Source organism: Bombyx mandarina, chromosome 19 (genome assembly GCF_030267445.1).
Source record: "Bombyx mandarina strain Sakado chromosome 19, ASM3026744v2".
NCBI classification, from domain to species: domain Eukaryota; kingdom Metazoa; phylum Arthropoda; class Insecta; order Lepidoptera; family Bombycidae; genus Bombyx; species Bombyx mandarina.
Window position 1 is genome coordinate 10,195,373 of NC_143225.1, and position 16,102 is coordinate 10,211,474.

The window sequence follows — 16,102 nt, forward strand, 5'->3', positions numbered from 1 at the left end:
TTTTTCCTACCTATTCTAATAAGCTCGAGGGGTTATTCTAGATTCACCGAACTAGTAGATGAGCTCGCGGGACTCAAACCGGGAGTTTTACTAACACTGACAAGAGCAGTGCTTCGCAGAATCTACCACCGGATCGGAAACGCGACCCACTGAGAAGATCCGGCTAGAAACTCAGTGGGCTATGTCTATGGGTTAATTTACTCATCGAGCCCTTCGTCGCAAGCAACGGGTTCGGCAAGGACAGTGACCTGTGCTTGAGGTACATAAAAGCACCGTTAATGGATCGGGAGGATCCGTAACGACGTGTTTAGGGCGACGTCGACTGTTTACCATTCGGTCCACTGGATCGGGTATGAGAATTGCACCACTAGGATACTCTATATTACATGGAAATTCTAGTGGTATAGATATATACGTCCAATTAAAATCCCCACTAACTAAAAAGGCTTTCCTTCTTTTTTTCTACGCAGTTGGTCGGTCATACGGGCCACCTGTTGGTGAGTGGTTACCGTCGCTCGTGAGCCTCAACAACGCCAGGGGCACAGCCAAGTCCCTGCCTATCGTATCGACAAATTTAAACCAATAATTCGTATAATTTTAAGAACCGTGGAATTCCAAACACACTTCAGTTGAGAATTAACATATTACCCTCATATTACCTAAATTAATCATTTTTTTCGTAAATTTTTTAAAAATGTTAAAATGAAACATTTTATTTTTATGAATAGTGCAATACAAAACAGTTCTCAATTGAAAATTAACATATTATTACCCTCGTATTGAATATAGTACAATGACCTCTTTACCTACTGACACTGGTCACAAACGTTTTTGTATTAAGTGCAGTTTACATAAAATGTTTGAACAAGAAAAACAATTTAGTAACTTATTAAATAAATTATTGTTATTACAATAAATTATTTATTAAGATTTTATATTATAACAGGTATAAAAATCGAGTTACAATTACTAAATAGGCAGAAATAAAAAAAAAAAATTTCAAAAATCACAATCCGATTCCTCTGTATCGGAGTTACTACTTTCCGACGACGCATCGCCAATCATTTATTATAAAAGTATCAACAGTTTTGTCTAATTTAATTTCCTAACTTCTAACCTAAATGATCATCTAGTCTACCTAATTTCTATATTCCTTTTTTTTACGTGACTGGTGCAATTCTACCATTTTTCTGCTGAAATATTGCCTAAAACCTCCTTAAACAACTTTTTAACATCCGCCATCTTAAATGTTGTATTTTTCCGGGCCAGATGCACCTGACGCCTGCCCACACTATTTCGATCAGATTCAATTCGCAGTGGTATGGGGGTAATCTCAATACCTTCACACCAACTGCTTTTGCTATCTCATCGACCACGTACGATTGGTATTGAGTTTTGACCCTCTTTCACAACATGCCAACATGCAAACAAGAACAAACTTTACCGTCTCAGATAAAAGGTTTACAATCCCTGAGGACGGCGGTCATTGCATCTGTGCGAGCGAGACTCATTATATTTACGCGGGAGTGACAAAGACAGGTAATAATAACAGGTTAAAGGCTTCGTCAAACAGAACGCGTACTTAGCGCTGCGTTTTAACGTCGCGCTCTTTTCATGTCACACAAATTGACCAGATGAGCCTAACGCTCCTTGACGCAACGCATTCGCCAAATCATAGTGCCTTTCGATAGCAGTGTGAAAATTTAAAAGTATTAAGATGTCGAGTGATTCAGATGTGGCATTGTATAAGCATGAGTATTTTCTAACTATTTCTATCAATTTTTCAGGCATTATCCAGTATTCTAATACACATTCACTTGGACGCTAAATGAAATTTGTAAAAAATTACAACGCCTGACGTCAAAGCGTCCTAAAGCCGCGACAGAGCGCTGCGTACTTATAGCGCTGGCGCTCTATTTGACAGTATATCACCAAGGTAGTACAATACATCTCGGCGTCATAGCGCGCCGTCAGTTTAACGCTCTGACGCGCGCTAAGTACGCATTCTGTTTGCGTTTGTTGTTTGCGTTGGACGATGCCTTAACGTACGAAATTGTTCCTGCTTCGCGGCCGGAGTATACCTAGAATGTTAGAGTATATAAGTATTGCACCGACCGGGATACGGCGGCGGGTAGAGCGGGTAGCCGAGCCCGACGTGCGTGTGGTGGTGCGTGTGCACGTGCCGCTGCGGCGGGGGCGAGCGCGCGCCCTCCTTGGGGGCGTCGGCGCGGGGCTTCCCCGACGGAGACTTCGCGTGCTCCTGTACGTACACGTCACAGATTAACCACCGACCTTAAATATTAGCTTTTTTTTATAGCCCTGGTGGTAGGACCTCTTATGAGTCCGCGCGGAGAACCACCACCCTGCTTGTTTCTGCCGTGAAGCAGTAATGCGTTTCGGTTTGAAGGGTGGGGCAGCCGTTGTAACTAACTATACTTGAGACCTTAGAACTTATATCTCAAGGTGGGTGGCGCATTTACGTTGTAAATGTCTATGGGCTCCAGTAACCACTTAACACCAGGTGGGCTGTGAGCTCGTCCGCCCATCTACACAAATAAAAAAAATAAAAAAGGCAGACGAGCATACGGCCCGCCTGATGGTAAGTGGTTAGCGTTGCTCATGCAAGACGTCAGCAATGCCAGGAGCAGAGCCAAGCCGCTACCTATCGCTTAATACTTTCCACAAGGCTCGTTTGAAAAAGGCTTCATTTGTAGTTCGGCACTGCATATAACCACATACATACTCTATACGGCACCGAGCCCGTGTGCGGGTACGACAAACATTGCAACTAAGACTTTGACTTAATGTGGATAGCGTTCAAGTTAGGGGCCATCCATAAAGTACGTCACACGTTAATGGGGAGGGGGGGTATCACCGAAGTGTGACATCGTGTGACAAGGGGCATGGGGGGGTCAATACTTTTGTGACGTCACATGTTAAAATTTAATAAAAGAGTGGATCCAAAGTCCATGGACACTCGATAATTAAGTTTTTCATATTTAATTAATATAATTAATCGTTTATTATTTTCTAACTAGTCGTTTGTTTTTTCGGTTTTATGAAATGTTGGACTTTATGTTGATTTTATTAGATTATTATTTAATAAAAATAAGTAAAAAATGAAAATAGCTGTTTTCTCTCGATTATTTTTAAATACATACATAAATTAAAAAAATGTGTGACGTCACATCAGGAGGGGGGGGTTATAAAAATGTGACAACCTGTGACAAGGAGGGGGGGAGGGGTTCAAAAGTCCTAAAATTCGTGTGACGTACTTTATGGATGGCCCCTTAGCGTTGGCAACGATCTGACCGCTCGTTTACATAAATAATTAATTACAATTTTTACACAACTATAAACTATTTACTTGCAAAGACTGTCAAAATGTTCAAATTTAGTTAGTTATATATTAAGTTGATAACTCTAGTTAGCAAACCGACCTGCAGCTCGTGGATTTTGTGTTGCGCGTGCGGCGTATGGGGCGCGTGGGAGGCGTGGGGCGCGTGGGGCGGATGGCCGGCGTGGGGCGGGTAGGCGTAGGGCGCGTGTGCGGGGGGCAGCAGGTCCAGTTTGGGCGGCGCGGGGCGGGACAGGTCCTCGGGCGCCGGGTACCGCGGCACGCTCCAGCCGGCGCCGTACCCGCCCACCAGCATGGGGGACAGCGGCCCGCGGTACACCGGCTCGAACTGCAGGGCGCCGTACCCGCCCTGCATGTAGGGCGGCAGGTAGTACTGCGACGTGGGCGGGGGCGGCGGCCCTTGCGTTTCCGTCGTCGGCTTCTGACCTTCCTGCTTCACCTGCGAATTAATATGATATCGTTTTTACACTCACAATATTGAAAAGATGTGAAATTCTACCACAAGGTATTATTAAAATTTGTATGTTATTGCTACATGATAACAATCGAGCGAATGGTAAACAGTCGACGTCGCCCTAAACACGTCATTACGGATCCTCCCGATCCATTAAGGGTGCTTTTAGGTATCTCAAGTACCGTCCTCGCCGAACCCGTCGCTTGCGACGAAGGGCTCGGCGAATAAATTAATCCATAGATACAGCCCACTGAGTTTCGCGCCGAATCTTCTCAGTGGGTCGCGTTTGCGATCCGGTGGTAGATTCTGCGAAGCACTGCTATTGTTAGGGCCAGTGTTGGTAACATTCCCGGTTTGAGCCCCGTGAGCTCACTTACTCGCCCGGTTACTCTGACATAGCCTCTCAAGGCTATCAGCTTAGGTAGGAAAAAACAATGATAATAATAAACTAATCTAAAAACGAATTAGTTATAAAGAATGCTAATTAAATTGAAAAGATTATTCAATCAGTATCTCTGCGAAATGTTTAATTAATATATAAAATCTGATAACATTTTTGACAGCAACCATACCGCATAATGTGTCATTAGTAACTAATAGTTTTGTATTCGTGTATATATTCTATAATTAGCTCATCTTTTTAGACTCGAATGACGTCATAAGTAATGAAACTGAAATAAAAGACAAGCGCTTTTTTCCTCCATTAGTAACTTATTGTCTGTAATCACCTAATTCGTCAACTCTCTCTTTAATTTTGATTAGAACTCTTTCTGGCAGTACTTATTCAAAGCCCCCCACAAACTGGCACGACATTCTTATTTGTTTTTGTTTCTTGTCATGACTTATGTGACTGATGGAACTCACAAAGCGATGTCAATGCCATTAGTGACACTAAGGGCTGGACCCATCATCAGGACTTGAGCTGGTCATATCCCTAAGGGCCGATATCTATATCTTAATACGTGAAGCAAAAACTTTGTATCCCATTTTATGAAAATTGCCCGGACGGAGGAGTATGAAATTTTCCACACTTATAGAGAATACAGAGAAGAAGTGCACACACAATGCTAATATTTTTTTAAAATAATGCATAAAAGATACATTAAATCAATAAAGAAAACATTACACACACTACATACCATGTATTTGACGCACACACGCATGCATACTATTTATTGTCAAACTTTTGTTCTTGACGTCTGTTGTCAAATTGAGATTAAACATTGTTTGTCTTTGTTAATATTTTGTATAGTGGTAGTCTTGGCGAAATTTGTGATTATAGAAGTATAAAATACAATCATAATAGTGTACAAACTTACAATTCCAATTAATTATACTCGAATTTCGTCTACTGCGGGACCTCTAGTAAAAATAAAATTTTAACTCACTTTAACGTCGTCCTTTGGTTTTTCGTCTTTATCTTTCCCGGAGGACTTGTGCGCAGGCTGCGGCGCCGGTCTGGGAGGGACCCCGGCTCCCTGGTTCGGAGGCTTCGAGTCGCCCCCACCGTCTTTTCTTCTTTGCTCTAAGCTCATGTAATATCTGCAATTTTTTTTTTTTAATTATAGCACAGACTTTAACCCATAGATCCTAACGGTCGCAGCGTCAGACAGACATTTGTTCAGATACTATTGAATAAGATACGCCACGAATACACGTGCAATAATAATAGCCTCGAATTTAAACTTTATTACTATGTGATAAAGTCATTATTCGTCTAGTTAGTAATCAAATCACGAGTGACATGTTCTAAATCATTAGTACTGAGACTGAACAATCGCTTGAGAACAAACATACATATGCGGGTAGGTCCGTACGGGCCGTGAAGCAGTAATGCGTTTCGATTCGAAGGGCGGGGCAGCCACAGTTAAAAGACCTTAAACCTCGTCTCAAAGTGGGTGGCGGCATTTACGTTGTAGATGCCTATTGGCTCCGGTAACCATTTAACACCAGGTGGGCCGTGAGCTCGACCAACCGAGGAAGCAATAAAAAAATATATATACGTATGTACTGTGCCCTATGCAATTCTATAATAAGCCCACAATTATGAAATAATCTCTCACCTCCTCAATTCTTCTTCCCTCCCGTGCGGAGGCCTCTGGAACGCGTACGGTCCCATCTGCGCCTTCATCTCAATACTCTCTTTGAGGATCTGATGGTTGTCGTTCGGTCTGTTCTGGTTATCTTTCCCCTCCCTGGGCTTGCTCTTGTCCAAAGGGCTGGGCGTTGTCTTCGATCGGTCAGTCTCTTTGCTCTTGTCTTCCAAAGGCGTCCCCGGTTCCACGTTGTACGGAAAATTCGGTACGTAATTGTACGGGTAGAAATGTTGCGGAAGCACCTTTTGCGGTCCGTTATCGGTTTTGCCGTCCTGTTATATATAGAGGAGGATGTTTAAACGAATATAGAATGTATTTATATGTAATTTAAGATGTATTTATGAATGAATTAAAATTAAATTTTGTAACCTTTTGGCCGATACAAGTCGTGCGCCCTCTCCCTATCAATGAACATGTTCTTGGAATTCGAGTAATTGTAGGAAAAAATGAGGTAGTTAACACGAGTGTCATATAGACTCTATGAAGTATTATTAAATATTGAACGTTTCGAAGAAATAGTTGTAGAATAAATAAAACGTGTGGCACTGGGGGACTGCCGCGGTAAAGCTATTGCATAGCATTTTTTATCAACTTATGCAATTATAATTAGACAATAATAATTTAATATTAAAACAATAATAAAATAAGACCACGCTATATTTATAAACATTAACAAAAGCAAAACATTAACTGTCCCCTTCACAGTCATAAGCCAGACCGCGCGAGAGAGTGATGGGCAGACTTTTCATGATACGCATGCAGTGCGACGTCACGCCGCGCGCTTCTTCACAAACACTACACAAGTGCAACGTTTGAATGTGTTGAATGCGAGCTACATAGTAGGCGGAGTGGGGGTGTTAGGTTTTATTTTCGTTACGGAATTTCATGATTCGGTCGCTGCGTTCAAAGCCCGCGATAAAACATATGCAATAGCTTAATATATTTTTTCGAGGTAATTAGGCATAGTCTGCCTTGGAAAAGGAGTTTTAATTATACAATTTTAATGACGCGTAGTCATTGATCTCTGTCTAGAATTTAAATAAAATAAAACGAAATGGTTCTACATGTTTTAGATAAAAATTATCATCTACAATGAACTTCTGAATTTACGAATAAATGTCTGAGTATGAAAATAGTCGGCACCTTAAGGTCTCCCTTAGAATCTCCTTTGGACGGATCTTCTTTGCTCTTGTCCCCGGTAGGAGGCGGTCCTGTCGCCGGGTGACTCGGCGGTAGATACGACGGCTGACCGTAGTACTGTAGTGAGAGGTTCAATTAAACCGACGTATTAATGACAACACTAACTGAGCCCGCGGCTTCGGCTTGCATTTTAAATTGAAAAATGTCGACGGGTAAGACCCTATTTGGTTTAAGCGACATTTCGCTTTGTAATTAAAGGTCCGTTTTATTTGGTCAACAATTCGATATTTTTAATTGATTTTAATTAGGTTTACCCTATTTAAATAGCTAAAGATGTTTTTTTCTTATGAGACAGAGAGAGAGAGAGAGAGAAGAGAGAGGGAGAGAGTATTCTTTATTGTACATCAAAAAATTTAAAAAGTATAATTGGTGGTCTTATCGCTAAGAGCGATCTCTACCAGGTGGACAAGAATCATTTGGAAACAAATTACGCGCGATGTACCAACCCAGTGAAATATATATGTGTATATATACATACATACACATACACCATATTATATGCACATGCATATTTATTTATACATAACATAATTTCCACAAATTTGAGGATTTGTTCCTCCACTTCCGACTTTCTCGTGGGAGAACGAAAGAACGAACGATACTGGTGGTAGGACCTCTTGTAAGTCCGCGCGGGTGGGTACCACCACCCTACTTATTTCTGCCGTGAAGCAGTAGTGCGTTTCGGTTTGAAGAGTGGGGCAGCCATTGTAACTATACTGAGACCTTAGAACTCTTATCTCAAGGTAGGTGGCGGCATTTACGTTGTATATGTCTATGGGTCCAGTAACCACTTAACACCAAATGGGCTGTGAGCTCATTCAGCTATAAAAAAATCGTAAAATTGAAAATATGGAAAACGTGATTGATGTCAGTACCTGGTGGTAGACGGGGAAGGGTCTGTGGGTGGTGTCCGTGTCGGGGGCTCCGTCGGGGGGCGCCGCGTCGTCCGAGATGTCTGAGTAGGCCGGCGACCGCACCCCGGGGGTCGGCGAGCGCCGCGCTCGACGCTTACCCGGGGACTCGCCGGGAGGAGACTCCGTCGACTTACGATCCTCTGACGGCATCAACGCTGATCTAGGTTTCACCTGGAATTCCATTCAGAGGTTTCAAATACATCGTCTCTGTGCATAAAGCTGTTTTTCAGACTACGCTATACTATAGTGCCATATCAAATCAAATCAAATCAAATCAAATAAAAAAAAATATTCAACATAAATGAAAGTACATACTTGTTGAACGTCAAAAGAACTACCGCCAATTCACAAAAACTAGCCTCCGTCCTGAGAAGAATTGGCAAGAAACTCAGCGGGCATGGGCATGTCTTTTTTTTATTTTAAATATTAGTTTTTTTTTTATATTAGATATAGTATAGCAGCGTGTACTTAGCCAACAATATATAGTACAGTACAGGGTTTTTTTTTTACCTACCTATTCTAGTAACGTCGAGGTGTTATTCTAGATTCACCGAGCTAGTAGGTGAGTTCACGGGGCTCAACCGGAAGCGTTGCTAACACTGGCCTTAACAAGAGCAGTGCTTCGCAGAATCTACCATCGGATCAGAAACCCACTGACCCACTGACCCACTGAGAAGATCCAGCGAGAAACTCAGTGGGCTGTGTCTATGGGTTAATTTACTCGTCGAGCCCTTCGTCGCAAACGACGCGTTCGACGAGGACGGTGACTGCTGCTTGAGATACCTAAAAGCACCCTTAATGGATCGGGCGGATCCGTAATGACGTGTTTAGGGCGACGTCGACTGTTTACCATTCGGTTCACAGGATCGGGTATGAGTACAGTGTGAGCATGTCCATAACAACGTATGGTGCGCGTTATTGTTGTGTTATACGCTATATACTATATGACACTATAGTATAGCGTAGTCAGAAAGCAGCTTAAAACACCGAAGTTTTTATTTACAAGTAAAGCAGCTAATTGAATTCAGTTTTGCTCATACATATATCTAAAGATAGTTGATAATCACATACCAATTAGGTATAATACAAGCCCCCACTGGTAGGTTCTACCATCCATCCCATTTCTACCACGAAGCAGCCATACGTTTCCGTTGGCAGAATGAGACAACCGTTGCATAATACAAATGAGACTTAAACCTCATGTCTCAGTGTGGGTGACGGCATTTACGTTACGATAAACATGTCCGTGAGACATTTCATTACAGCAGCGGTCGGGGAACTTTTTTAATTATTACCCCAAAATATTTTTGTGTAAGTTGATATTGTTGATATTATTACACTATGGCGGAGAACAAAAAAAAAACGAAATCGCTTCTTTTTAGCATCTTTCATATTATAGCCCCATGATAATTTTGAAAAGAAAACAATAACTAAAAATTTAACGATTCTAAAGAAGTTTCACTTCAATATATACTTTTTACTCACAAAAGTTTCATTTTTACCCCCCAAAATTTAATTTTACCCCATTTGGGGTAATTTACCTCGGTTCCCCGTCCGCTGCATTACAGAAAACCACTTAACGTCTGATAGGCCGTCAGCTCGTGCAACCAAACAAGCTCGAAAATAATTAAAGGTGCTCCGTAACTAGTATTATTACAAAAAATATGTACCCTAATCAATATCTAGATTTAATTAAACCAATATATTTGAGTACAGTAAATATTATTAATTTATTGCACTTTCGCATCGTACAATATCCTCCAGGCAAAAACTAAACAAAAAATATAAACACATGTATAAAACGTGCACGTAATAGTACAAAGATTACAAAGCAAAATAATTTACTGGTATAAATCTTAGAACAGCCTAATCTATCATCGTAAAATATATATATGTATGTGCGCTGTTATCAGTGATAATTTTGAGGAGTGCTTTGACTGTGCCGTCTGATAAATGTTGTATTAAGAACGGAATATGTACTTTTCAGATTTACGCTGCTTTTGATCTTTTTTTTATTGCACTTGTAGGCAGACGAGCATACGGCCCACCTGTTGGTGAGTGGTTACCGTCGCCCATGGACTTCAGTAATGCCAGGGGCAGAGCCAAGCCGCTGCCTACCGCTTGATACTCTCCACAAGACTCGTTTTAAGAAGGACATGTGAATCTTTTCTTATATCATACGTTTTTTTTTCATTTTGTTGTCTGTCTTAAAACTGAATAGTAAGCATTATGTTTTACCTTAAATTGTGTAGTCTGTAAGGAAGGTAGAGGCTCAGGCGGCGTGGCAGGGGGTGCGGGCGGGGTGTGCGCACGCTCGGGGGGGGCGGGTGTCTCTGGCGTCGCGGCCATTTCCTCTGGGAATCTCGTCTGCGCGGGGGACTCTGCATTTGTCTCCACCTTCTCCGGCGACTTTTCTGGAGACTTTTCGCTCTTCGATTCCGGGGACTTTGCGGGAGTTGGAGATTTGACCGGGGTGGCGGGCGTGGCGGGCTCGGACGGCGGACACGCCGGCGAAGCTGGTTCCACGGCAGGCTCTTCCAGTTCCGAGCTGGACTCGTCTTTGTCTTCCTCATCGGGCGAACCGTGTGCGTGTGATCGGTGATATTTCAAACCGTTCGCGTGTTTGTATTTTTTGGAACAATTCGGTTCGGGACACTCGAGAAGGATCGGGTCGGGCGGCGGCGACGACGGCGTAGGCGGCGGCCGCTTCGCCTTCGGCGTGGGCGGTCGTTCGTCCGCTTCTGAATTTCTTTTTCTTTTCGAATCCGGTCTCGGCGGAGTGAATGGAGTGGGTGACGGCAAAGCTCTTCGGCCTTTCGCTCCCCCGTTTCGGAGTTTGCTGTGGACTGATGATCGCGTTTCTGTGAAATTCGTCATGTCCGTGGGCGCCGCCCCGCGACCACGTTTCGCTCGTCCCTTAGGCGTACGCGAATCTAATTCTTCCGTTGGAGAATCACAGAACCTGAGAAATTTAATTTGCTCATTACGACATCGAAATTATATTTGTTACTAGCTTTTGCCCGCGACTTCGTCCGCGTGGAATAGTTCACAAATAATGCTTTATTTTAGAACAAATTTAGTTAGCATAAAAAACGTTATTGCGAGCCAACCTTAACATATAGACATATGCTGTCGCGGACTTTTTTTAGATGTTTTAAAGGGGAATAATTCTGTCATACATTATTTTAGCGAAACTTTAACCATTTCTGCAGCGCACGCAGCGGAAGCGGTCAAAAGGGAAAAAAGCCCGATTTTGAAATATTATTTATTGGTGCTCCGCTTGTATTGGTCTTAGCGTGATGTTATATAGTCTATAGCATTTCCTCAATAAATGGGCTATCTAACACTCAAATAAATTTTCAAATCGCACCAGTAGTTCCTGAGATTAGCGCGTTCAAACAAACAAAGTCTTCCGATGACCGAGCTTTTCTCTGTTTTTTTTTTGATAACGCCATCTTGTTGTGCCTTTAAATAGTATTATTATTCGCCAATAGATGTCGGGAAGAGTTGATTATTGAAAACACGAATAAGACAACATTTTCTGAAAACAAATCGTAGCTAGATCGATTTATCGCCCCCGAAATCCCCAGAATTTTATGAAAATCGTTGGAGCCGTTTCCGAGATTCAGATTATATATATGTATATAAGAATTGCTCGTTTAAAGATATAAGATAAGATAAGATATTGTTTTTGTGACGCCCGATGTTAATGAACTAGTGATTTTCTCCATAACGCGCTGCACACGCCATAAATATCATTAACATTGTTTCACGCTCCTAATGTTCAAACAGTGTTTGGTATTTCTGTTCACGTCGTTCCGCTGACTCATTTTAGACATACGTGACCCAAGCGAACCAAGATTGTGGCTCTCGTTTCATTTAAGATATTATTTTTCCGAAATTATTAGTATTCTATCTCCGTTAACATTACTAGCTGATCACATAACTCACCGCGGTGGCGCCCAGTCGTGTCGCGTGCAATCCAGTAGGGTTCCCACGTAAGTCTTCCCTCGCCACGTCACGTTTACAACTAATACACCTGTAACAATAACAACATAATATGTTCAACTTCAATGTTCGCGTGCGAGTTGAATCACTCAAGAATTAGATTAGTTTTAAGGCGTGTGTAAGGAGATAAGTTTTTAACGAAATTGATGCATCGACGCGACTTGTACTGTTCAAATCCAATTTGTGAGGCGGCTTCGAATTTGCATGTCGGGGACGCAATCCGGCTGGCGGTAGCTCGCGTCCGGAACGTGACTTCGGTCGTATATTTAGAAGCGTTGTTCGCGTCATTTTATGCCGCCCCTGCCGAACGCGCTGTCGTGTTAACTTATGCAAATCAAATTAATCAATTTCACCCCGACTATTCCAGTCATTTTTTTTTTTTTGCTTTTATGAGGAGCTCTGAAGTTATTTTTATTGTATTAACTAGACGTAGCGTCATGAATTTATAATGTATGCAGACCGAGAGATCGCGTAATTCAGGGAGAGTTAATCTCTCTTTGTCCTCTTATGTTTTTCGTAAACAACGGTAACAAATTGAGATAAAAACGGGGTCTCGAGCGATCCTTTTTAATCCCTTGGGAGCCTTTCGCTGAGTCGATCCCGCGCGGCCGCCTCGTTGAATTGTAAATAGGTATCTTTTAAAATTGTAAATGGGTTAAATGGGATTTTGCGGGTCTCGTGTGTTCGAATCGCGTCATTTCGTTATGTATTCTTGCGTATGAACCAAACAACATTTCGTTTTCTCTCAATAAAACTGTATAATCTCAAAACTTACTAATTTTACAGGAGAGTGTTTTAAAGGTTTAACATGTGATATTTTTAATAATAATCATCTTTGCTTTTTTTTTTGTACCAGTTACATTATCTGTCTTTTAAAGTAAGATAAAATTATGTATTAATTTTGTTAATAATAGTCAAAACAAAGGCAAACTAAACAAAAAAAAAAAAAAACTAAACTACGCTCTTTTGACAGTATTTATTAGAGAAAAATACTGGTATGATACTAAATGATTCCGCATACTAACTTAAATTTCGAATATTTTTGGAAATTGTACGCTTTTAATGCGAAAAGACGATTTAGCGGTCGTCGAGAACAAAATATTTTACCGCTCCGCGCGGCGCTTTGGCAGCTAACGACTTTGTATTATGCCAACATTGTATCGAATGTTTTACAGTTTTAGTAATGACCGTTTCCTTTGTTATTATTATATACACAAAATATTTTCACAAACCGAACACGCATAGTGCACTCGTAAACGTAAAATAAACATTTGAGTTACAATGCAAATGTTTTATTTACACTCTGTGTGTGCAAATAGATCTTTTTCGTGTATATTATATTTCTTGGTACGAAACGTATTTGCATATACGTACTGGCGGTAGGACGTCTTGTGAGTCCGCACGGGTAGGTACCACCGCCCTGCCTATTTCTGCCGTGAAGCAGTAATGCGTTTCGGCTTGAAGGGCGGGGCAGTCGTTGTATCTATACTGAGACCTTACAGCTCATATATCAAGGTGGGTGGCGCAATTACGCTGTAGATGTCTATGGGCTCCGGTAGCCACTTAACACCAGGTGAGCTCGTCCATTCAACTAAGACCCTCAGACACAGCCCACTGAATTTCTCGCCGGATCTTCTCAGTGGGTCGCGTTTCCGATCCGGTGGTAGATTCTGCGAAGCACGGCTCTTGCTAGGGTTCGTGTTAGCAACGTCGTCAAGTTTGAGCACCTTGAGCTCACCTACTAGTTAAGGTTACGCTGGAATAGCCTCAACGCTACCAGCTTAGGTAGGAAAAAAAAATCAACTAAGCAAAAAAAAAAATTAAAAAAAAATGTACGTACACCATTGCTTAAATTAATGAATTCGGACGGTACATTGTATCAATCTAAGGTTACAGAAATATGTATCTACTCGCTAATTACCAACAACAATTAGATATACAACGTGACACTACGAATACGTAAATGCTATTACAGAAATAATTTCAATAATGAAAACGAAAATTCTATCAAACAATTAAATCGACTTCAATACTAAATCTTTAGATTCGCTTAAAAGTAAATTCAAAAACTTCACATGATCAATTTAAAAGGCAATTTATGAGTAGATAAATTTGGAGTCGATCTAATTGATTTCAAAGATTACTAAATATATTTTATTTACTAACTAAAATAAACTTGTTACTCAAGCACACGTGAAGAAACTAATAATAATCAATGTTAGTTAATTTATTTGAACAATAAAATATTTATTATAAAGCTTTCCGCCATAAGCCATTACCATGAAATGAACGATGCTATTGTCGAGATCTGTGCCATGACATAATATTAATTTGACAATCAGTCGAATAACAGCCTTAAACCAAAGTGATAAAGTTAAGGTTACATCGCGTGCTCATTATTCGTTAGAAATATAAAAAGCAGAATGTTATTATAGGATTACTTGGTCGCTTCCGTTCAAGAAAAGATTAATTAAAAAATTTCTTTTATTTTATAACGAAATTCAGAATCGTATTTTTGTAATGTAAATTTTGAACAATTTCTCTCTTGTCTTTAATTTAGGAGTTTTATTTTCTTCTTTTTAATAAAACCAAAGTTCACTACTAGCTAACCTTTTAAGCTCTACTGAAATATTAAATCCAAAATGAAATAATAATTTGAAACCTGTTCTAACAAAGATAACAAGGTAACTTTAAGTACCAGGCGCCCAGAAGTGAACAGGAATTAACAAAGAAATTGATACGTACGGAGCACGGCTGAGTTTCGTGTAAAAAGGAAATCGTTTGCCGCGCTCGCTTTTATTATTTAGGGGTTGAGCAAACTCCCTTTTAAATTGTTAATACGGGCCGCCAGTCACGGAAAAGTTAAATTAGAGGTCCACCGGTTGTTTGGTCGCGTGTAATCGCTTCGATTTGTCTGTCTGTCACTAATGGCCAGCCACCGTCATTAACTCACTCGTTAGTAACATACGACTGTAATTACGATGACATTTGTTTTCTAATAACAAAATTGTACGTCCTTAAAACGGTCGAACGTTGAATAATTTATTATTCGCAGTGTATCTTCGAGTATTAAACTTTTTACGGTCTGAGTTGATAATGTAAGTAAATATATTTAGCTGCAAACAATGAGGCAGCTGGCATAATAACGTGCCAGCATTTCAACTGGTATCTTAATTAAAAGGATTCTACATTCATTCACCCGTAAATGTAAACACAATTTATTTTTGTTTAATAAATAAAGTTCTAGGACTATATAATGACAGCCTGGAATTATCCTTCATCATTAACGTAGTGTCTAGTTTGGATTTCAATTAAGATGGTGACTAACACACCAGGAGATCAGAGAGCTGAAATAGGTTCGTTTGACTGGCGCTAATTACCGCTTGGATTAGGGTAATCAACAGTCTAATGGTTTGTCCTAACCCTTTGTCTCATTCGATAACGCTAACTGGTTTCCCGTATTCGCTTTCGAGTTTTGGTGGCAATATCAAAACGTAATCGCATTGTCTTCGAGTTATTTGTCGATCAAGTTCGATAAACACGGTAGGGGCGTTGTGTCTGTCATCGGTACTTACATCACACACACGTTCCATTGTTTCTCACACCGAGACAAACAAAGTTCCGGTGATTTCATTTACATCCATTCAACGCCCACGGACCGACTAAAACAAACTTGGCGCTCTTAAAAGGTCCTCTAAGCAAATGAAGTCCATTTCGGGCTATGAAATTAACAGTCTCCTTTCAAATTCAACGAAAATTTTGATGGGAATATTTGTTTTTGTATATAAAACACGCTGAATCCACGAAAGAGACGTAAAACTAAAGTTTATTATTACGAAGCACAGTATAAATGTGCGTCCACTAATTAGTGGAGCGGGTTCCGAGGTGTTGGGTTCGGGTGGACAGAGTTTAATTGTTAGCACGTACCGGTACACTGAATGAACATCGTAAACCTGTCTCCGAGGGGTTTTTTAGACGTCAGCCGCGCAAGATACCGCCATGCCGCTCCGCTGTATATACCCAAGCTTTAGGAATTAATTCCGAGAGGCGTCGGCATCGTCCCGGACGAGGT

General features: G+C 40.9%; 1 protein-coding gene across 6 annotated transcripts in view; it reads right to left on the minus strand.

Annotated features, from left to right (window-relative positions):
* LOC114239547 (uncharacterized) overlaps positions 1-16,102 on the minus strand; it is a 131,064-nt gene that overhangs the window by 3,442 nt on the left and 111,520 nt on the right. For all 6 annotated transcript variants that reach the window (XM_089735319.1, XM_028169799.2, XM_028169789.2 and 3 more), the window contains 8 exons: positions 11,974-12,061; positions 10,261-10,984; positions 7,984-8,193; positions 7,052-7,165; positions 5,876-6,180; positions 5,201-5,354; positions 3,441-3,797; positions 2,116-2,260 (listed from right to left, as the gene is read on the minus strand). In XM_089735319.1, the coding sequence (XP_089591445.1) occupies positions 2,116-2,260; positions 3,441-3,797; positions 5,201-5,354; positions 5,876-6,180; positions 7,052-7,165; positions 7,984-8,193; positions 10,261-10,984; positions 11,974-12,061 (2,097 nt within the window). The remainder of the gene's footprint in view (positions 1-2,115; positions 2,261-3,440; positions 3,798-5,200; positions 5,355-5,875; positions 6,181-7,051; positions 7,166-7,983; positions 8,194-10,260; positions 10,985-11,973; positions 12,062-16,102) is intronic.